At 42.5% G+C, this 23,812-nt stretch overlaps 2 protein-coding genes and 1 long non-coding RNA gene across 5 annotated transcripts in view; all 3 read right to left on the reverse strand.

Annotated features, from left to right (window-relative positions):
• Positions 1 to 11,896, reverse strand: part of LOC110981575 (procollagen galactosyltransferase 2-like) — a 50,960-nt gene extending 39,064 nt beyond the window's left edge. Inside the window, exon 1 of one of the 3 annotated variants that reach the window (XM_022239231.2) lies at positions 11,784 to 11,896. In XM_022239231.2, coding sequence (XP_022094923.2) covers positions 11,784 to 11,824 — 41 coding nt within the window. In that variant the 5' untranslated portion in view covers positions 11,825 to 11,896. Of the gene's footprint in view, positions 1 to 10,177; positions 10,195 to 11,004; positions 11,697 to 11,783 lie in introns of those variants that run through there. The other 2 variants (XM_022239230.2, XM_087143685.1) reach the window with 2 other exon arrangements.
• On the reverse strand, positions 341 to 2,060 carry LOC147797261 (uncharacterized). The gene is made up of 2 exons (XM_087143490.1): positions 552 to 2,060; positions 341 to 483 (listed from the first exon to the last, which is right to left on the reverse strand). Exons 1-2 carry the CDS (start codon positions 2,058 to 2,060, stop codon positions 472 to 474), a joined length of 1,521 nt encoding a protein of 506 aa, XP_086999616.1. The 3' UTR covers positions 341 to 471.
• A 3,469-nt stretch (positions 11,897 to 15,365) lies between the features above and the next one.
• LOC110981559 (uncharacterized) lies at positions 15,366 to 22,909 on the reverse strand. Its single transcript, XR_015427246.1, has 3 exons — positions 21,512 to 22,909; positions 20,661 to 20,774; positions 15,366 to 19,823 (listed from the first exon to the last, which is right to left on the reverse strand). It is a non-coding gene; the product is annotated as an uncharacterized LOC110981559 (long non-coding RNA).
• Positions 22,910 to 23,812: the final 903 nt, after the last annotated feature.

Raw genomic sequence — 23,812 nt, forward strand, 5'->3', positions numbered from 1 at the left:
GCACATTACAAATAACAGTCTGACCTGGACTGCACAAAAGGGACTTGTAAGTAAATGCCCAAGAATTAAGTCTATGTCATCTCAAGCCAAGCTCTGGTATCTCAGCTGGTAATTGTACTCAAATTCCACATTACAAATGAAGTCAGGCTTCTTTTTCTTCTTCAGTACATACATGTAGCAACAGATTCACTGAATCCATGTATAGCCATAGGAGAAGACGGAGTGACACAAAGTTAATTTAAGGCTTAACAATAGCGTTACTACCTTTTCTTTACCAGGTAATACAAATTACAGTAAAAAGATAATCGATGACTCGCGGTGTCGTGTTGCTGGTAGCGACGTTTCGGCTGCTAGTGCTGCTAGCCTTCATCAGGCAACTGAAGTCTGGATGCTGCAGGGTCTGCTATATACCGCCGGACCGTGTCCTCCGCGTGTCCCCCGCCGTGTATTGCGGACGCAGTACAGGTGACCTCAGCGGGCGTCGCCCGCTCCACTTCATGGGCGTGAAGGGGCGTGTCCTCGGTATGGCTCCGTTGCGCTCCGGTGCTCCGGTGGTTGTGTTGGCGGATGGTGGGGAGCCAGAAACCGGGGATGTCGATGCCGCTGTCTCTGTTGATGTTGTGTCTATTCAGGCGGATGTGGATGGCCTCCTTGACGCGTCTTGTGTACCAATGCTGGTCTTGGTCCACGCACTGCACGCTGTCCCAATCGGGGTGGTGACCAGCTCCCCCGGTGTGCTCGGCTACCGCTGACGACTCCACACGGGAGAGTCTCACGTCGCGTTGGTGCTCCTTGATTCTCTCGCCGATTGGTCTGCCAGTTTCGCCGATGTATACCTTGCCACAGTCACCGCATGGTATCTTGTAGACCACTCGTCCGCGTCTTCCGGGTGGGATGGGGTCCTTAGGGCGCACGAGTTGGCTCCTTAAGGTGGTGGGTGATCGGAACACGGTGCGGATGCCGTGGTCTTCCAGGATCCTCTTCAGCCGTCCGGAGATACCATCCACAAAGGGAAGAACGGTGAAAGCCTTGTACTCCGGTCGTTCCACTTCGATGCTGGTCTTGGGTCTCGATGACTGTCGGATGAAGGACGCTGGATACCCGTTCGCCTTGAGGGCAGCGGTGACTCGGCGTCTCTCGGCGGCTGTGTGGCGTGGTCTGGTAACCAGGCGTGAGGCGCGGTCATGTAGGCACTTGGCCACGCCCCTCTTGACGGACACTGGGTGGTGTGAGTCAAAGGCCAGGTACTGGTCGGTGTGGGTGGGCTTGCGATACACAGTGCTGGTCAGACTGCCGTCGGGTTCCCTGTGGACCATGGTGTCCAGGAATGCAATGCTGCTGTCTTGCTCACTCTCGATGGTGAACTGGATGCTGGGTTTGAGACTGTTCAGGTGGTTGAGGAGACGGCTGGTTTGATCTCGTGGTGCAATGACAAAGGTGTCATCGACGTACCGCTTCCACAGGGTAGGACGGCAGTCGGGTGGGCAACTCTGCAGGGCTTCCTCCTCGAAAGATTCCATGTACAGATTGGCAATAACCGCTGACACTGGACTACCCATAGCTGCTCCGTCTGTCTGCTCGTAGTATGCTCCCTCGTACAGGAAATACGTGGAGCGTAGGACAAACTCCAGCAGGGAGACGATCTCAGTAGGGGAGAGCGATGTCCGATCAGGCAACTCAGGGTCTTCCTCCAGGCGGCGACGGGCCACACAGCAAGCGCCATCTATGGGGACGTTGGTAAACAAAGACACGACGTCGAAAGAGATCAACGCCTCATGGCTGCTGATGTGCTGCCCGCGGAGGAACTCTGCGAAAACTGTGGAGTTGGGCACGGTGTTTGGTGTATTACCGGTCAGCGGTGACAGGATCCCGGCTAGATGCTTGGAGAGGTTGTACGCAAAGGAACTCACGCATGAAACGATGGGTCTCAAGGGTGTCCCCGGCTTGTGGATCTTGGGTAGACCGTACATCCGGGGAGGCTGCTTGCTGGTGGGACGCAACTTCTGGTAGGTGGCGTCGTCAAGATTTCCGGACTTGTTAAGGGCGAGAAGCTGGGCCATGATCTTCCTGCACAGCCTGTCGGTGGGATCCTTAGCCAATTTCCGGTAAGGGCCCGTGGAGGACACGCCCCTTCACGCCCATGAAGTGGAGCGGGCGACGCCCGCTGAGGTCACCTGTACTGCGTCCGCAATCCACGGCGGGGGACACGCGGAGGACACGGTCCGGCGGTATATAGCAGACCCTGCAGCATCCAGACTTCAGTTGCCTGATGAAGGCTAGCAGCACTAGCAGCCGAAACGTCGCTACCAGCAACACGACACCGCGAGTCATCGATTATCTTTTTACTGTATTTGTCATCCACCGCGGTGATTATGTTTATCTCTTCTATTAATACAAATTACTTTCAACTTCATTACTTCCTAAACTCAGAAGTGCGATGCAATGGAGTTTTAGCAATTGTCAAAAGTACTTTGAGTTCAGCTTATGGAATTTTAAAAAACCTAACAGTTCACAGCAACAGAACTGGCGATAAGGTACCTGGTACACAGTCTCCAGGTGTCATCTCATGCCAATCTAGTGATGGTTGACCTAGGACAGCTCGTCAAGCTCACTCATTCCATCACAGCGCCCTCAGTTGTCTCTGTGACACAGGCTCAAAGTGTAGCATCAAACTCAAGAAACCAGGTATCACTTGTCAAGTGTCAGCAACTTGGGACATGAGATGCAATACGGGCCATCTAATTTTAACGGAAAAATTGACCAAAGCACAAACCCAAAATAATAACATCCAAATATTGTAATCTTATACATGCCAAAATCTCTGAAATGATACTTTTTAAATGTTAACTAGTAATGATACAAAATTAACTTACCATTTTCTTGACGTTTCAAACCCTGGATTGCCGATCCAGCCAGCTCTCAGTTTTGCCCAACTCAATTGCTTTTAGCAGTCTGAAGTAATCTGCTTCTGATGCAGCTAAATGGGCAGCAGGCAATCTTGATACAGCACAGCTGCTGCAATCAGCTAACTGTACTCATCGCAATCATGATCAAAACGGCTGTGTCCAGGCACGCCCACAAAAATGCTCTTATGCACGACGCACATCTCGTTTTCATACAAAATAAGCACTGACATGTCTCGTTCATTCAAGACCCTGCTGAACATACATGTACACACAAAGATATTGGAAGTTTGCGATCAGCACAATAGATTACAAAGCTAAATATGCATCCTACAACAGAAGAGGAGATACTACTACTTCTTGGCCAGTACTGTCAAACAAAATAGTCATGTATTTACATGGGTGTACAGAAAATTCACGACCCTGTTTAATAAACTATGAATAAAGGTCACCAGTAATAAAAAACCACAAAAAACTAGCAAGTCCAGTATTAGTAAAAGCACTGGGACAGTGAGACTTCTGACTAGGCTACAAGACTGTCCAAATCTTGTTGAAGTTGCTGTTGATCACTGACACTGATAATGTGACGGAACAGCAGGAAGTCATTAGCAAATGACTTCATTTTAGTATCTTTGTTAATGTTATCACCAATGTCATTGATAGAGTACACATAGAAACATTGATGGGCCTTGTACAGTGCCCCCCAGGTACTCCTGATATGACTGGTGTAGGTTCTAAGCTTCTCAATCAATAACTACTCATTGAATTCTGTTGGTAGGCCATGTTCTAATCCATGTCAAGGTGTTGCCCCTAATCCCATAGTGTTCTATTTGTGAAGCAGTCACTCACAGACTGAAGCTCTAAGGGCAAACGTAAGGCAAAGGTGACTAATGACAACAGCTTCAGTGGAATTAGAACTATTACAGCTGCAGAAGATTGAATAATCTTCCAAGCCTGAAGTAGTCTTGAGACTGTACATGCATGTAGTGTGTCGGGACCCACATGACTTGTTCTGATGCCAAGAACTAGGCAACGAGTGAGTACAGGAAATAAATGTACCGATACCAAGCAGAATACACAAATATTCTGTGCACTGTGTGCAGTTAGAGAGGGTAGCTAGGCCTATTGGCTCAAAAAACACAAAGAGATTAATTAAGACACATTGATTACTGCGAATAGAACTGCTCCACAAAGGTTGAGCACATGATGCACATGAGTCACAATGCACACAACACAACACAACACAGTGTTCTCCACGGCCTAAATTATAGCAGGGCGGCACACAATGCGCGCATGGAGCATTAAGCCATTACAGCGTGGGGTGCAGGGCCCATCCAAGGGCCCCAGGAAACTTTGGATTCTAGATGCTCTGTGGTGCAATCTGAGGTATTTCCTGGGCGCTTTCTTTGACTCCTTGAATCAACTTTGCTCATGGGAACAATTTGAAATAAAGGCAAAATTGCTATTGGGAGGTCATCAAAAGTTGATTTTTTTCCAGGGCATTCTCTTTTTTACTGATCAGAACTCACCACTGAATGGATGGTTCAGGGGTTACATGTCTATGTACGTGGGCACAGCTCGAGTAGATGAAGTACTATCACTCCCCTACTTCTGGATTTCAAAAATAACTTCATGGTCAGATTCCAGTGACAAAATCCTATAATTCCGGTGAATTGGTCAGTAGTCCACCTTATATATTGGAAAAACTCCAAATTTACTTTCAAAATCTAAGCTTCTAATTTGGACTTACGGGGTCATCAAAAGTGACAACACTTTTTCCAGTTCTGAATCGGTTTAACGAGTTCCGAATAGTGACAATCTTTTTTCGGAGTACATGTAATTGCAGAATATCCCGCCAAGGGAAAATATCTCCTAAAATTCAACGGCTACGCAGTTGATCAAATGACGAAATCTGCTTGCGATGCATTGGGGGTTGTCAAACTCCCGGGCAAGGGCCCTATTTTCCCTTAAGAAATTTTCCTTGCAATATCACAGCATGTGGCTGTGCAGAACATTAAAGTCATGTTAGAGAACAAAGCATCAACTGCAATCACACACAAATCATCAGTGGAAGGTCGACAAATAGCTACATGGTAATCCAATGTGGGTCCTTGCAAGTGGCCATGGGGAAACAGGGATATGAAGACAGCCTCCAACAAGGGAATAATGTCATGCCATGTACCATAAACTAAATGGGGAAGGTTGAAAAATATCTACATATAAGTTCAATGTGGATCCCAGGGAGTGGATACAGGGATACAAAGTGACTAAGTCCAACCAAAGTTCCGGGAAGTGGCTACGCAGATACTGAGATGGAACTATGTGAGTAACCAGTCAAGCATGACTCTGAATCCACGTATCTGGATACGAGATGGGCTAGGTGAGTGGTGGGCATTCTGCAATTGTGCCTTTTTTGCTCATATAAAACGAAACCGTGCAAAACATCCATTTTCAGCTACGGTCATTGTAGCAAGCTGATTTCGTAATTAAGAATTTCTTGATTTTGAGAAAATTAGTTTATAAATAACAATGTCAGTGAACTAAAAGTGAAACTTGTGTAAATTTTGACTCAAGTTTTTCAGCTGTACTGCAAGCAATCAGCGATTATCCCCATGCTGCACAGTTGACGAACTCATTATGTCACACACATGTACATTTCTGTTACACCCATGTAGTCAAGCTCACAACGTACATGCTTGCATACATTTACCGTGTAATCCACAACTAAGCTAAAAAAAATAGGCATTTAGTTTTTGGCCAATTTATAAAAAAACCCGGAAACTCCAAAAGTCATTTTGCTTATTAAAACATGCATTAGATGCAAAAGTTTATAGGACTGTTAAGTAAGAAAAATGTATTTGGAATCAGATGTACAGAATGACCTATCACCCTGCAGTTTTGGGTCAATTTTTGGCTCTCATGATTATTGACAAACCATTCAAAAATGTAAAATTTGAAACAGAAATCTAGCTGGCAGGAAGTTTCTTTTCTAGACATTTTCCGAAAACAAAAGTTTGTACAAGAAGTTTACAGTTCACCTTTCTAAGTGAACTTGTTTGAGAATGTAGAACACAAAAGAAGTAGTTTCAGAAGCAGAAGAAGGAAGTTTAATTTCAAGTGATTCGGAACTAGGAAAAATCAGGAACCACATGTACAAATTGGAAATTGGCTGTAATTTCTGAGAAAAAAACATGCATTTGAGGTATTGGCTCATAAAGCGACAAAATGAAAATGCTGTGACAGGGCGATTGAGAATTTTAGCAGGGGGGCAAAACTTCAGCAGGGTCAGCGAAATTATCACTAACCAAAAAAATCGCTCTGGGAAAAAGTCTCAACTTTATACCAACTCCTGCTAAACCAAACCGCAAATCACTCGTAATGGACATACATGTAAATAACTTCAACCGAAGACTCAGAATCGCATTTCTTATGTGTAACAAACGCCCAAAGAACCATTCGTTCAAGCAAGCATCTACCCGGCATCCAAAAACCACATCCAGTACGACACTGGAAGAATACCTGGAAGCCACCAAATTTAAACTCGCTCACATCAGACTCAGAAATCGGCAAAACAACACGACCAAACAAGAACTATCCGCCATAAACCAACTTAAAAACAACCCCAATATCGTAGTTAAACCATACAACAAAGGCACAGGCATATGCATAATGAACATATCGGACTACGTACATGTGGGCTACCACCATCTTGAGTCCGATCACTACACAGAACTGGACCACGACATTACCCCACAAACCATAACAATGGTTCATAATCTACTAATAGAAATGACAACCAACCACTATATCAACAATGATACTCTAAACTAACGTACCTCGATCCACTCAAACAAAAGTGTGAATGCCCAACTATGTATTTTCTCCCCAAAATACACAAACCTCCACCACCAGCTGACCAGGAGAACCATTTGTGGGCCGACCAATCATGAGCGGCTGCACCAGCCCAACAGCAAAAATATCAGAGTTCACTGACTACTTCCTTCTCCCCATAGCCACCGCACAACGTACGTACATGTATGTCCGAGAAACATCAGACATACTACGCAAACTTGAAGGAAGAAGTTTCCCACAAAACATCCCAATTACCAGCATAGATGTTGTTTCCATGTACACAAACATCCGACAAAACGAAGCAATTCAGTGGGTATGCAACACTGGCATCCTTGACACAAAAGTGTACACACAAAAAATGGAAACTTTCCAATACCTCCACAATTTATCATCTCACCCACCCCACATATTCAAGGCGTTCATATATGGAGAAACACTCCATTATGCCAGAAACACAAACAAGGATGATTTCATAACCAAAGTGCAAACATTCAAAAGAAAACTGACCCAAAGAGGATATACCCAAAACGCAAGTGACAAAGCGACCAATAAAGTTACACATGCCGAGAGAACACAACTAATACATAAAACAAAATATGAGAGAATGGAAAAACAAACTCCATTGGTCTTCACCACAATATATAACCCAGCCATCAACCATGGGATCTACATCGAGCAATAAACAAACACTGGTACTTAATTCAGAGCAATGCAACATTACGGGAAACATTCCCTACCCCCCAACTCATTGCTTTCAGAAGACGGCAAAATCCCTGGGAGAAACTAATCCAAGCCAAATTGCCACAGCAAAGGTCCGAACCACTCCCCAAAGACTCTGGCTTCTTCGAAGATTTGAATGACCAGGATGAAACCTTAAACATATTGCTCTCCCCACTAGAGGACAAAACGTCAATGATACAGTGTCAGTAATTAAAATACATGTATATCAGTAATAAAATGGTTCGCTCACACAGACTGATAAGACTGATTTTTTCAAACCACTGATTATACCCAAACCCAAAATTCCCTGAATTATACCTTCAGCGAGTCAGCCATGGTTCGCACCGAACCGAGCCCAGTGCAACTGAAGAGTGCCACCACTATAAGGCACGAAAGCATGCTATTGCTTTTCAAAGAGGATTTGCAAACAGAATCCTCTGCTTGCAATGGTACAATCCATACCACCATTACCATCAACCGTAACTTGTAAGATCCAAACGGGTCTCTCATGCCCACCAAAAATCTAACCAAAGAATTCCTACAGTGGGCATTAAAGGCAGAAACCAATCGAAGCTTAAATATACATGTAAGCCAATAAAGTCAACAGAGAAGAAATGTCTCTGAATGGGAGAGTGCCATCATTTGTCAAACAATCAAACATGCTATTGCTACCAAGAGGATTTGAAAAACAGTCTTCTACTCGCACTACCAGTCAACCGACAATAAACCAAATAATTGGTCATGTTCTTATGTCTGCTCATAATCCAACTCTCGGATATAAAAAGACCAGATTTCACATACTGCAACCAGGAGTTATTGCAAGTCACCAGAGACAAAGTGTCACTGAATGGAAAAAGTACCATCATCTTTTCACACAAAGTTCAGGTATAGGTTTGAGGAATGCGAGGTAAAAAAAATTGTGACTATAAAAAGAAAAAAAAAGACATTTTAAGGCTACAGAGAAATGACAAAAATTTAAAACGGACAGCTACATGTAGTTAAAAAACATATCTGCAAGGCATGGCATCACAGCGTCACAGTTAACAAGGTAAGCAGTATGCGAGCAGTAAGGCGAACTGCAAGGCATGGCATCACGGCATCACAGTTAACAAGGTAAGCAGTATGCGAGCAGTAAGGCGAACTGCAAGGCATGGCATCACAGCGTCACAGTTAACAAGGTAAGCAGTATGCGAGCAGTAAGGCGAACTGCAAGGCATGGCATCACAGCATCACAGTTAACAAGGTAAGCAGTATGCGAGCAGTAAGGCGAACTGCAAGGCATGGCATCACGGCGTCACAGTTAACAAGGTAAGCAGTATGCGAGCAGTAAGGCGAACTGCAAGGCATGGCATCACGGCGTCACAGTTAACAAGGTAAGCAGTATGCGAGCAGTAAGGCGAACTGCAAGGCATGGCATCACGGCGTCACAGTTAACAAGGTAAGCAGTATGCATGCAGTAAGGCGAACTGCAAGGCATGGCATCACGGCGTCACAGTTAACAAGGTAAGCAGTATGCGAGCAGTAAGGCGAACTGCAAGGCATGGCATCACAGCGTCACAGTTAACAAGGTAAGCAGTATGCGAGCAGTAAGGCGAACTGCAAGGCATGGCATCACAGCGTCACAGTTAACAAGGTAAGCAGTATGCGAGCAGTAAGGCGAACTGCTGAGAAGAAATTTGGATAGTTGCTCCCTTCACACAAAAGAAATTACACATAAAACACTTGTCCCACCAAGACTTGAGTACTGCAGCTCAATTTGAGATCCAATATCAAAACCTCCACCAGGAAAATCTTGAAAAGGTCCAATGGTGAGCTACAAGGTTTGTTACCAGTGACTACAGACATACCAGCAGCATCTCAATACTTTGCAGAGGAGTCACTTCAAGACAGCTGGAAAAAAGCTTGGCTTGTACTTCCAGAACTGTAAGGTTTATACAAACCTTCCAGATAGCCATGTACTAACTCCCATAAACACATTTTCGCTGGTTTGATTGTGCCAATTTACTCTTCCATCACAGCTACACGTATTTGTGCAGGCAAATTTCATACATGCCATCCCTGTGAAATTAGAGGTCAGATGGATAGGTTTATTCACCAAATATATTCTCATTAAAATGCTGAAATTCTTGAGCATTTTGCTCATCCACACTACAGAAAATCAGCAGTATGTACTCTCAATAACTGTCGGCAGTGTGATAGCTTGACCAACTGACCAACACAGTTCCTATCTTTTCCTTTTGTTTTCCTGACCCAATCCAAATGAAAGCTGAGCTTTGATTGGTCACTGGAATGGAAGCAAATTGGGCAAATCAGGGTGGCTTTCATCTGTGGAAGACAGGAAAACAAAAGGAAGAGATAGGAGCTGTGTTGCGATTGGATAAGCTTTCACACAGCTGACAGTTATTGGGAGTACATGTATGTTGCAGATTTTCTGTAGTGTAGATGGGCAAAATGCTCAAGAATTTCAGCATTTTAATGAGGATGGTGAATAAACCTCCCCATCTGACATTTAACTTCACCAAGAATGCACGTATGAAATTTGGTTGCACAAATTGCTGTGATGGAAGGGTAAGCTGACCAATCAAAACAGTCACAATGTGTTTATGGGAGTTAGTAAGTGGCTATCTGGAAGGTTTGTATGAACCTTACAGTTCTGGACGTAATAGCACTGAACAAGGAAATCCATTGTACAAATGTATTACCCATCCAATGTATGTAAACCATCTTCTAGTAAAGGACACCTCTTCTCAGCCTGCGGCTTGGAACACGCATGAACTACATGTAAATTACAAAGTTATCTGGTCAAGAAAGATTGCTACTGTTACCCTCCAACCTGAAACACTCTACCCTCCTACACCAAAACTGCACCTGATCTTGCTTCATTTCAGATCTTAATCAACAATAATCAAAATTTTGTAATGTGATGCATGATGGCTTGCATATTGATAGGCATTGATAGAGGCGATCTGTGCAGTACAAGACAAGATAAGACAAGATCAAGGTATTTGTCATGATTGTTCAGCAAAGTGGTCTTACTAATTACTGTCAACACACTGTCAATACACACAGTGCTGTCGACACGCTGTCAACACTTCTATGAGACAGGGTACAGTCCAAGTTCCAAGTCCAAGGCAAAACAGCAGGCAACGGCTATTAGAGATAAATTTTTTCGTGTGAAAGTACTCTATTTTTAAATTTGGAATTTCACTTCAAACCACTGAAAATTCTTGTTTAACCCAAATATTACAGTTTTGTGCCTCTTTAGCTGAATTATACTGCATTTTGGATGTGTTGAAGTGTGTTGACAGTGATTACTATTAGTAAGACCCAAGCAAAGGGTATGTGCTGGTAATGAATGCCTAGCTACATGTACATGTAAGCTCCACATCAGCATTTAGCATGTTGTTAGGGCTGGAGTTACACTTAAGCTAACAACAACATTAGACTTTAATAAACGTACACGTATGATGTACATGTACTGGGGCCTAGTTATGATGTAATGATGTAGGCTGAAGGAGAGTGTACCTACCACAAGGATATGCGATCCTTTGGATACTGCAGGTTCTCTAAACATCCAAGAAATGTAGGTAAAGTGTGTTCCTTGTTTCTTGCCAGGATAGGAATGAAAACTGTTGGTTGCAATACCTCAACCTTCTCTGTAACAGGCCTCGGCCTACTAGTACTATCGCTAGTACTACTAGTACTAGTAGTAGTACTAGTAGGCCTAGTATGGGTCTGCGAACATGGTGAGCATGATGTGCTACTGCTAGCGCTAGGCCTATCGGTTGGTCCTCCGTCATTGTGCAATGCTAACACTTGGCCAGTTAAACCAAGCACAATCACAAGAGAAATCATAGTGAAACAGTTCAAATGCACAACTTTTCCATGCGCGAGAAGCAACATTCTCTTTGATACTACCACCTCTGAAGTACTACTGGTAGACAGTGACACGTAAACATCGTTCACATGCATTATACGCCCCAATTATAGCTTCCGTCCCAACTATAATCGAGACCGTCCCAACTATAGTCCTGCAGTTGGGTAGTCTTGGTTTCAAGACCTTAGGACACGAACCATAACCAGAATCGTCATCACCGTTGGTACGTGTCAAAAAGGGCGTCCTGACAGTGAATGACATTACATGTATACACCAAATAATACACTGCACGCATATAGGATCATTTTTGTCATGAAAATGAGAATAGTGAGTAAAAGCCCATTGCATATTGAGAAAGTGGATTTTTTTACCAAAATGTGTCCCGATTTGACATAATAGGGCTACGTTCAAAAACCCACAGCGTTACAAACCCATAAAAGTCAAAGCCCTGAAAGTCACACGCAGTACACATTTAGTGGTTTTCCTTCATCCATGGGTGGAATGCACCCCCAACCAAATCGTACAGCGCTGCTGGCTATCGCTAGCTAATCTTTAAGCTTTGCCCACAATTGTAGTTCTGCAGTTGGGACGGTGCCAATAATTATGACCACATAGTTGGGACCAATGCTATAGTTGGGGCGTAACGCATGGTACATGTACTGTTCATATACATGTACATGTGCACAGTGTGCGCACGAGGTGTCCCGTGTTCTTTCCATCTTTGCATGTACATGTACAATGTACAGTACATGTACTGTACATTGTACTGCACGATTCATGCTCGGAACACCATAGTGTGCAGTACTGTACAGTATGCCTACATACGTGATGTAATGTTGGTAACATGATAAAACGTCCGTAGGTGTTTTTACTCTTTCCCGTGAAGCGCGTACAATTTATTCCGCAGAGATACAGCCCACGCACAAATCTGATGATGCACTATCTTGAAATCATCGTGTGATGGAAGCGAACAGGCCTATCCCGTGTTTATAGGTTTACTGGTGGCTATAAAATTTGCCTGCGCCTTCCACAATATTTCTCTCCTGACCTACCGTCCTCCCTATATAACAATGCCTTAACTTCTTTTAAAATTTTCTTCTACTACTCAATCTTTTTTATTTCTGAATCATTATGTACCTGCATTTTCCTTCATGCATGAAATCACTGAAGCTACAATAATGGAAATAAAAGCTGATTTTGACTTACATTTATACAATTGCATACCTAATTGAAAGAAGGGCCCAACTCCAACAACAATTTTTTTTTAGTTTAACAGAAACACAGAAACAACCAAATATTTATAAGGAGTCAAAAGGAAATCAATTAATTCGCCAAGGCCAAAATGGTGGAGTTGAGCCTTTCTGGGTGCAGACCACTAATTCAAGTGAAAATGTCTGACCAGCTCATTAGCATTAAAAGTGCCTCCCCCACAGTATCTTTTGAAAAAGCAGATTGTTTGGCCCCCAAAATGGTGAGATTGTGTAAATCGTTGCCAGGATAAACTCCCTGGGTCTTTGAGCTTTCATATGAGGGCAGAAGGGCTGAAAACTACGGTTGAAAAATGGTCCTAAGTGCCCAAGAAAGTTCGGAGGGTTGCCACTTGAAAAATGGCTGCAATCAGACTTCGGAAAAATCACTTTTTGGGGGGTGATTTTGTTTTGTGGGAATAATTAAAAATGTAATTGGTTAACCCACAAAAAAATGAAAAGAAATTGAAAGATAAGTGACCAGACAAGAATTTCATTTGTGTTTCAGAAATCTCAGGGATGTTGGCGTGCATGCTATTGGGCCCTGAATGGTGCTGATTTTACACTGTTTTCAATGGGGCTTGAATTAGTGGACTGGACCCTTCTTTCCATGAACATCCCCTCCTTCCTCCATGCCATGAAGTATCCAATTATTCTTTACACACTGCACCATCTCACGTACAAACTGTTGGCGTTTTCCCCTTTGCCGACACCCCCAAGCTTACTCCACCTTTGCTATAAGAGCATACGAGTGCGGCATGATACTCTGTGGGAATGCCCTCCGAGTCTCTCGGTCCGCCTCAGGGTTAGAGTTCAATGTTTCATAGAATTTTCTGGTGAGATCTGAGGTTGATGGTTGTTCCATTTCCTCCAAACGAAGCCTATCCTTTAACATTTGAGCAGTGGCGCGACGTCTGGTCACCTTTCTTCTTTCATGTATATAAAGTTTGAATGTCTGGCATATCCGAGTCGCCCACTTGCAGTGGTCCGTGAGCTAGCTGTTCCTCCGTCGCTCCCAAAGTCTCAAAGTGGCCGCGGCAACTTTACCCCCCCCCCCGCTTTGAAGGCCCGCACGCTATCATTTAAATAAGCAGGAATGCAATTTTAGCCTGCTGTTGAGATTATGTTCCCTATGAATGGTTTATTCGCTAGATGGATGGGATAAGTAGTTGTCCATCAAACTTTATCCGTGCTCCAGGGCCAAATCCACGTTCTTGCATACTGCACCGCCTGCAGATCCACATCCTCGTCGTCCAACTTAGCCTGGACTACGTTAGTTAGGAAAGAGTCACCCTTCTGGCTGGACCGACGGTGATTAAGTTGAAAAGCAAGTTGCTGCTGTAGATTTTTGTAACCTCATATCTTTGTACGACCTAGGTCGGCTGCCCGGTCTCCGACCCACAATATTCACAGAAGTTTCTGTGGAGTACATAATGCTTGATAAACCTACTTACTACTTTAATAGTTTGAAGCAAATGCTGTCCAACGTCTAAGCTCATATCCATGCGCAAAGGTTCAAGTTTGTAGGCCCTATTGGAGTATTGCCTGTATTGAGACAATTAATGAACCACACGTTCATCTTACACTTTGGCCGTTTACCACTCTAGACTCCCTTCTACTCCACTGTTGCATGTAATCAGAATTCCTTTAGGGAGAACTTTATTTAGCTGAGGTCAGGGCTTGCTCAAATCCGATATTGGCCTCCTGGCACCCGCAAATCTCGTTGTAGGAATTCTAGCGCCCCCTCGTTTTACTCGTTCCTGCACCTTGCATTCTTATGGGCGGCCAACTTGGCAAGATTAGTGTATATAAGACTTAAAGGTTTTCATGGTGAAAGAAACTAGATCTATAGTAAAGATTGCGGTAACACCATGTATTTATCTCTTCTTTGAGTATGTGTGGTTCTGAGAAGAACCGGGGAATAACTCGACGTTTCGAATAGTGTACTCTGTCCGTCTTCAGGAGACTGCAGGATTCTAACTGGGAGTGGAGCTTATATGGTGTAGAGAGGGATCCAGATGTAGGGATTAGCTCGGTGAGGCGTTAAGGCGGGAACAGTGATGGCGGGAACAATGGATGCTGCACTGGATCCTGGGGCTGCATGCCCTGTGTGTGTGTTTACCGGAGCGTGTCAGTTGGAGTTGGCAGTGGGAGAGTGAATAGCTGGGTGCCAAGGGGTATAGAAGACCCATAGGCTGACTGAGGGGGAAACCTAACTAGGGAGTCCTAGGGTATAGGAGACCCATTGGACTGGGATGTGAGGATGGGGCGCCAGATATCGCTGATGTTGAAGCCGATGTCTTGGGGAACTGTGTCGTGCTTGATGATTTCCATGGCTTCTCTAATGCGGCGGGGATACCATCGTTCGATGTTGGTGATAAGTTCAGCTTGGCTCCAGTTGATTTGATGGTCTTCAGTGTGGGAGTGCTTATTTAATTGATGACTTTTCCAGCTCTCCCTTCCTACCATGGGCTTTGTGCTCGTTGATTCGGGTAGGGAGGTCCCTGCCCGTCTCGCCGTTATAAGCTCCATATAAGCTCCACTCCCAGTTAGAATCCTGCAGTCTCCTGAAAACGGACAGAGTACACTGTTCGAAACGTCGAGTTATTCCCCGGTTCTTCTCAGAACCACACATACTCAAAGAAGAAATAAATACATGTTGTTACCGCAATCTTTACTATAGATCAAGATTAGTGTAATGACAGGCTTAAATTATTAGTTTTAAGGATGCCAAGGCAAAGGAAAACAGGCAGATAGAGTCCAACAGTAACTATCTAAATTAAACAGAGTTTTATTTCACATTAACTTTTTGGGGTTCAAATGTCCAGGTTTGACTGTAATTAAATGATTCAAATCCTTGATTCCTTTATTTTCTTTACATGTAATTCCACATTCCCCGAATGCCAGGCCGGTGCCTGTGCAGCTGTGGACTTGGCTTTCGAGACAGCACTCGGTGGTGCCCACACTGGAAAGGAAGAGTGCTTACACCCGCCCACCGCACTGTCTTCGCAGATATTTGTTATACATTTCTAATTGAAGGGCTGGGCGGCGTGCCAAATAAACTACGGTGACTCCTAAAACACGCTTCCCAACATCGGTTTTGTGAACAACTAAGTATATGATCGAAAAACAACACTATTTTGTTAAAAATTAAATACATGACGAAAAAAATACTGATCTTACAATTAACGAGGAAAACCGTGAAACAAATGTTTAATTATATTTTATTTATTTGTAATGTTAAAAAACTCAAATACAATACTGTTTCGGAAAAATAAAAAGAAAAAACTATTGCAGTGCAACAAAACAATTATACTGACAATAAAAAATTTATACAAACATAAAAACTAAAGAAAACTACAAATAACTATCTACGCAAAGAATTAATAAACAGCAGAACATAATGCGACTACTGTTGATCCGCAAGGCAAAACAGAGGATGTTGCGCAAATCAATCAAACACAGAAAATAAACTAAACTAAAGTGAACGTCAGAGGGCGGCATTCTCACAAACCACTGCGTGCATGTTATTAGCGGGATGCCGCGCTTCTGCGGCACCCCACTGGATGGGTGGAGCATAGAGCTACAAACCTCTATGGGTCCAGTCCACTAATTCAAGCCCCATTGAAAACTGTGTGAAATCAGCACTGTTCAGGGTCCAATAGCATGCACGCCTACATCCCTGAGATTTCTGAAACATAAATGAAACTCTTGTCTGGTCACTTATCTTTAAATTTCTTTTCAATTTTTTGTGGGTTAGGCCCTAACCAATTACATTTTTAATTATTCCCACAAAACAAAATCACCCCCAAGTGATTTTTTCGAAGTCTGATTGCAGCCATTTTTCAAGTGGCAACCCTCAACTTTCTGGGGCACTTAGGACTATTTTTCAACCGTAGTTTTTAGCCCTTCTTCTCTCATATAAAAGCTCAAAGACCCAGGGAGTTGATCCCGGCAACGATTTACACGATCTCACCATTTTGGGGGCCAAACAATCTGCTTTTTCAAAAGATACTGTGGGGGAGGCACTTTTAATGCTAATGAGCTGGCCAGAAATTCTCACTTGAATTAGTGGTCTGCACCCCTATGGTTGGAGCTACCTGTTAGACGTCGATATCATGGTGGCGACAAACTATGGAAGTTGATTCTTGAAAAGTCCAGTACGACGGTGAGAAGTTGCCCAGTAATACCTCCCAGAACTGTAGGGTCCGTCGCCCGCAGCGCTGTGGACGATGGACCCCGCAGTCGGAGGGGGGGGGGTTGCCTGGTGAACTGCAGAGGTATAGAGGGTTTTAGCACGTGACATGACGTGAAGCAACATGACGAGCAAAGGCATTTTGGAAGCGCACCATATTCGTGCAGGTGCATGCATTTCTATTGGAAGTTTCATGTACACGAGAATCACGTACATGTATGTTTCACTGCCGTGTGGACGTACAAATAGTTTCTGCTGTCGCGCATGCGCACAGCCTTCAGTGCGCCGGCAGCTCGCAAATTAAACTAGCAGACAACGAAAGCGATATTTTCTTCTGTCGGAGGTCCTATAATAAATTGTTTTCCACTTAATAACAAAGCCACTGGAAGGGGTACAATTCGGCATGTGTGTGAAACAATCATGATAGATCTTTTCTGTCAGTGAAAAGAAAATATTTGAAATGAGCAAGTTGAAGGGAAAATGAATTTTTACGAAAGAAAACTAATCGAAATCATTTTCATGAAAGAAAACTAATCGAAATCACATTCAAATTTTGTTGAGCAATGCAACATTTGAAACTCCTTTTTCAAATATTTCTCCAGTTTTCCCAAAGGAAATTGCCATACTGCCTAAATGACCAATACTTGCTGACATCGTTACGGGTATTTTGCGGCTGGCAAGAAGTCTGATGTTTGAAAAAAGCGTAATTTTCCAGACCCACCCCATATGCAGTGTTTACGCGAAAAATGCCACCAGTCTAAGACACCAACACTAGCCACGTCGTGCTGCTTCAGTGTGCCTGACCGATTTCCAGAGGTTGCAAAGACGAAACCTCGGACCACGGGTTGGCAACAAATTACCCTGTCGAGGTAGAATGCCAGCACATGTATTTTGTATATCGAGCAACCCGGCGGAATGTTGTAAGTCCAGACACCGACAATCGACGATACGGTGTCCAGTGTAAGATGGATGTGTTACCATGTTCCTTGGTGTACGGGTGTTCTAGCATGACCCAAATCGACTTTACCCAACAGTGTTGCCAAATCTGTGTTGTATGTGTTGCCAAATCTGTGTTGTATGTGTTGCCAAATCTGTGTTGTATGTGTTGCCAAATCTGTGTTGTATGTGTTGCCAAATCTGTGTTGTATGTGTTGTAAACTTCAAAATCATTCAGATAAATACTATTACCTCCACAGTGCTTTCAGTGTCGTGAAAATAAAAAAAAAAGTCGCATCCGGAAATTGGCACAAATTCAGTTTGAATATTTTGAAAGGTGGTGCACTTGAATTAATCTTCGAAAATTCCACATTAACGTCGACATTTCTTATTATTATACCTACACCAACAGTACTCAAATCAAGCTTGATTTTATAGTTTTGAGGGCACGTTAAGAGAGTTATTGTGCACTTTCAAAATCGGCCAGTACAGAATTTCGTTGGTCATTTTAACCCGGTAAATTTAATGAAGAATTCTTTCAGTGCACTAGGGGCCAAAATAATGTTACACGAATGCAGGGAGATGCAATGTCTGTTATTCTCAAATTAGTGGTCAATATACATGTACATGTATATACTGATATTTTTTCTGTGTACCTGTTACATACGCCCAGTGGAACTTGTCGTTGATATGGTCTTCAAATAATATTATTTACTTAGTAGGTTATTTATATTCTTTAATTACTCTTGGAAATTGAAGAATGTTTTCTAAACTAAAAAATCATGTCAGATTAGGCAGGGAAAAACTGAACCCTTAATGAATAGTGTACTGACCGCAGAGTGCGCTCTCGGGTTGTGACTGTTAAATCGCTACTCTCCGGAAGTGCTGGTTTTTAGCGCAAAGATCCTACTAACGAAACACGTTAGAATTTGTCTCAATGATCTTCTTTTTTCCTGCTTGACAGCATTCGTTCCGAATCTTGATTCTTCTGATATAAATCACCTGTAAGTTTTGTTCTCGATACAAGTCTTATTGTTATTGTAAAGACCCTATTATATCAACATCTTTGTCGGTTTTCGTATGTTCTATTTTATGTCTTGGGGGCTGCCATCTTCTTGTTGCTGGGTATGTTCGCATAGATATGTATACAGCATGTACAATGCTTGCTGTCCTATTTAGTTTGCTCGTCTTTATACCCATCCTCGATGTTATTTTGTTGTCTGCGCTAAGGAGAGGTGACATAGAATATACTCCTCAGCTCTTAAGTGCATGTATTAGTAACTTTTTTTTTTGAGTCTGTATTTTCTTGTTGTTTGCTTAAGAGGTCTGTTTATCGTTTGCCTCCCAGGTTGCACCACATTTTGATCTTCACTTAATAAGTCTATTGTTGGCAGCTTAGCTCTGCACTCTCGGAGGCTACGGTTTTGTAAGTTTTTACCACCCAACGATACTACACATGTATTTCAGTTGATTTAGCCCTCATACTGTTAGTGTTAACCACTTTTCGAGACCTTGTTCGCTTATTCTGTAAAGATAATGTTAAGTTGAAATATTTCGTAAAGGCTGCACTACATGTACACTGGTTGTGTGTATGCTCGCTCATGTTCCTATTTTTTCAATTAATTCATTCCTGGTCCATTCCTATCACTGATTAACACACTGGTAGTCGATTATTCTTTTGCTAAATCCTTTCGTATGTTATATTACGTAAACCAATTTGTTTCCTGCATTGCTTATCAGTGTCACATTTGACCTTTGTGCCACATTGGTTCAGCTGATGTTAATTATATGCACATGGTTTTTTATCCTGTTAATCTACAGTTTACCATATGCGAGATTATCATCAAATATAAGAATTCAAGACCGGAAACAGATGTCTCTTGTGCTGGTTGTCTAACTGGATAGGGAATTCCCGTTACTCGCCCGAGGCCAGAATAAATAGAAATACCCATGTACATACAAAATACCGTGAGTGAGCTTTTGTTTCTTCCACACAGCATGTCTGAAGTGAAGTAAAGAGTCCTCAATGTTTGACAAGCTCTCCATCTTGACATTGACATCTATGGAGTGCTCCTTGTTCCTCCCAAAGTGACCTATTGCGTTAGCACAAAATAAAATTTACACAGTCATGCAAAAAAAAAAAACTCCCCAGGCCAAATGATGGAATTACTGCACAGTTCAAAACTGAACAGGTGGCCTGGTGATTTATATTTTTTCTGAACAGCACAGGTAGATACATTCATGGTTTCTAAATATCACTGAGTAAACTTATTAGCCTCCAATATATTTTTTATTTCATCTTAAATGAGTTTCTGTTTCTCTAAGGGCTTTGTGGTATTTACATTCATGAGACTACATATATAAAATTCATAATGTGGTGCCATAATGTGGTGTCAAGTCTTCCAGTGCTGATGTACGTGTAACTTACAGGATACTTTTCTCATTAAGACAATTAAACACAGAATAGCATTTATAAAAAGTCATTGTCACTTTTAATTTAACACGAAATTACATGAGAAAATGCTTTCATTAAAATATCAATTGAAAAAGAAATATGAAAAAATTCATTTTGTCATTGAGACCTCATGTTTGCAACCCACATATTCCAAATGGTAAAAATACCTTTGCATTGTAACGATTTTGGTACTGAATATTCTGATTATGCCAAAATAACCATCGTGACCACACAATTTTGTACTTTGATGTCATACAAGTATGAACATGGACAATCAAAACAGGTCAATTACTGGTGTATGCAATATATTCCTCTTATGTTCTTGTATCGTTTTCACTTCCCATCCTCGAACAACCATGAAAATTACCCATCATGTAGCCTTACCCCCTAAAGGTCATACAACTTTGAAATTAAAAAACCTTGAAGATGACCTCCCTAAAACTACTGGGTTCCGGATTAATCCTCGGACACTAACCTGCCGAGGTTAGCATGATATCCTTGGAAGAGCATTGGCCAGTCACCTCTGAATACATCAGCAAGAAAGTCAATTCCTGGTGACAAATTCTTGTTGCTGAAAATCAGCGTGTCACTGAGTTAAAAGAAGTTTAGACTATTGTGACTCCAAAACAAGGAATGGATTTTCCAGCCATACAGGAGATATGGCCAGGCTGAGCCACAGATTTAAGATCAAGTCTTGAACAGTTTGAAACAAAGTTGAGACAGAGGAGATCAGGAAGACAATTTTGTTGGCTTCAGCCAATTCTACATTGGGTATGGATAGCATCTTCAAGTTGGCAATGAATACATGTAGCAGAACCATTGTCAGGCATAGGCATAGGGGTGAAAAACCAAAATGAACTTTAAAATGTTTCAATACAGGCGATTCACAATACACTGCACCATCAAGAGTTTGCTGCAGACAGGCCACTTTTCAAATTTATTGTCAACATGCTGCCCCGATTACGCACATTCTGGTACATAGCTTGGGGACATTTGACTGACTTGTTCCGTACTCTACACAAAATGACCATTCTTGACTAACTAACACCCATTCACAATAAGCAACTTCGAATTTTCAACCAACTATCAGAAAAATTGAAGGTTCCCATGTACAGCACAGTTAATGAATGAGATTTAGGCAACTATATAGCCCATAATGCACTATGAAAAGGCCTCTCCATAAAAACCTCTTGGTAGCACACTGCATCATATTTGTGTTGTAAAATATTTCACTTTTAGTTGGAAAACAGAATATTCATAAAAAAATTCAACTGAATTTGTCATATCATTCAATTCATTAAGGAGGTTACAGTCTAGAATACTTACAATTTTCTTCGGGCAACCTCCCAGCAGAAAGCATAACTCTCCATATGCATCTCGTGGAAGAGCTTGCCATCCCATGGATCTCAGCAGGAAAGTTGGCCTTGGATTCCTAGGCAAACAGGGTGGGGAGTATGTTCATGCCAGATTCAACATTATCAGATCAGATATCAAATGGATAAATGGAAATTCTGAAAAACAAAATTTATTTATATGTACCATTAAGCATCACAGTAAGTTCAATCAATTTAAAGGTGACCAAAAAGAGCTTAACGGAATCACGTAATAAAATGACAGATATGATCTGAAGGTTTTCAAAATGAGGTAACAATATGAAAACACGTGTTTTCAGTTGTACGAGTGTCAGAAAGAGTTCCACACATGGACACTACTTGACCCCCTGTGCATATATTCCGTGTAGGCCTATATCTATTTCTACGTCCATGGTGTGTTTTCTAAGTAAACGGCACTTTTTTTTTGTTCGAGTCCCACCCGAGTAAGCTTTCGAGGTTTTTTCGCAAGCTCTCGGACAAGCACTGAGCATACAGTGCTTATTAATATACGTTGGGTAAGGGCAAAAACGCGTTATATGAATAAACGGTGCGACTTGGTTTTTCCTTCTTAATTGAACTTTCCTTGACATTTTTTTGCTTTCTGACGGCTAATACTAGGTCCCTGTAGGGAACATTTACTGGCGCCCGTATATCCCGAAAAACTGTTGCGTTAATTGCCTGGCCCACATGCACTGGACAAGGACTATGAGTATCACCATCGACTAGGCCACTCGAGTTCCCAATTCCATATCTACAAAGCATGACCATTTCTCTTTAAGTAGTGCAATTTCAAACGATCTCTTGATCGACTTACTGTGCATCATTGTGCAGCACCCGTAACCTTGGCGTGGTGCTCCGCTGTGGGGATTTTGATGACTGTCAAAGGTATTTTTTTTCTTTTTCGGTACGCACATGTAAGGAGGGCGCTGTACATCTTGAAAACACTTAAAAAACTTACAATTCTCTTCAACAGGACTCTTTGCCCATGTGAGATTCATTCCTCGTTTTATTTTATTTTTCCAAATGTAGTTTTTGTGGTGGCAGGCCCGGGAAAACTGGAGAAATATGTCATTTTCCACCTCAAAAACTAGTGATTTTTGCATTTGTATCAATCACATTTGCAGTAGACGTCGCCGATCAAATCCAAAATAAGGCGAAAGATATCGGTCGTTTTGAAGTTATACTTTCTCCAATTAAATTGGAAGGTCTGAAATTCAAATCATTCGCAAAGAAAAAAAAAATTCATCAATTTAGAGATGATGATACCCGATACATTTTGAGCTCAAAACCGCGATCACTGGGCAGCCATCTAAGTTCGCACGGGCACGAAACAATTTGGCGCGCATGCGCACGAACTAAATGTCCCACTGAAACGTGGACAGAGTTCGAAGGTGCGCGTGTTCCGCACAAATCGGTGTAAACTTGACGCTGACCGTCACAAATCACGTGACTTAAAATCCTAAAGTTGCTTTCTTTCTAATATTCTCAATAATGACCAAAATATGGACATGGCACTTTGTGCAATAGAGAGCGGAACATGTGTCACGCCTTTCCGATTACACCACAGTCCCAAGATTTGGATAATTTTCTTTATGCTCAAAATAAAAGACCCAACTTCGCGCGGGGAGTGGCCCATAAGTGTAGACAAAAGATGCATTTGAGAAATAGGAAGCAGTATGACGCCAACTCTTGCCTTCTTTTGGGAATATTTCAGCCGTGTTCGACCAAGTTTGGCAAAAGTCAGTTGGGTGCCCCGCTCTACCCAGCGTGTTTAGAATAGGAAGGATGTATTGAGCTGAACGTAAATCGAACTAACGTTTCGACACAAATTTCATTTGCGTCCCCCTTTTCAACGGTAAAAGCAGTACACCGCGCGCAAAAGGGCCAATCCAGCGTAATTTTACTGACGTAGTGTTCACTAATCATTTTAAGCTGGCTGGCGCAACTCTGTGACTGCTTTTAATATGAACCGACATTAGCATTAGGATGTGCAAGGCCCATTAGAATTTTGTGGTATTCAGTTGTGTTAAAATCGAAGGATGTCCAGCTTACCCCGTGTTCAAGCGAGGAATTTTTGAAAAAGTACGCAGTGGAACACACTTTGTGAGGGAGAGCCTGGTGATGTCTGCAAATCTTAGGGTAGTTTGTGAAATGCCACCCTCTAGCGTTCACTTTAGTTTAGTTTATTTTTGTGTGTTTGATTGATTTGCGCAACATCCTTTGTTTCGCCTTGCGGACGAGAAGTAGTCGCTCT

Source organism: Acanthaster planci, linkage group LG11, assembly GCF_054643075.1.
Source record: "Acanthaster planci isolate LZ-2023a linkage group LG11, COTS_SCS, whole genome shotgun sequence".
In the NCBI taxonomy this organism is placed as follows: Eukaryota; Metazoa; Echinodermata; class Asteroidea; order Valvatida; family Acanthasteridae; genus Acanthaster; species Acanthaster planci.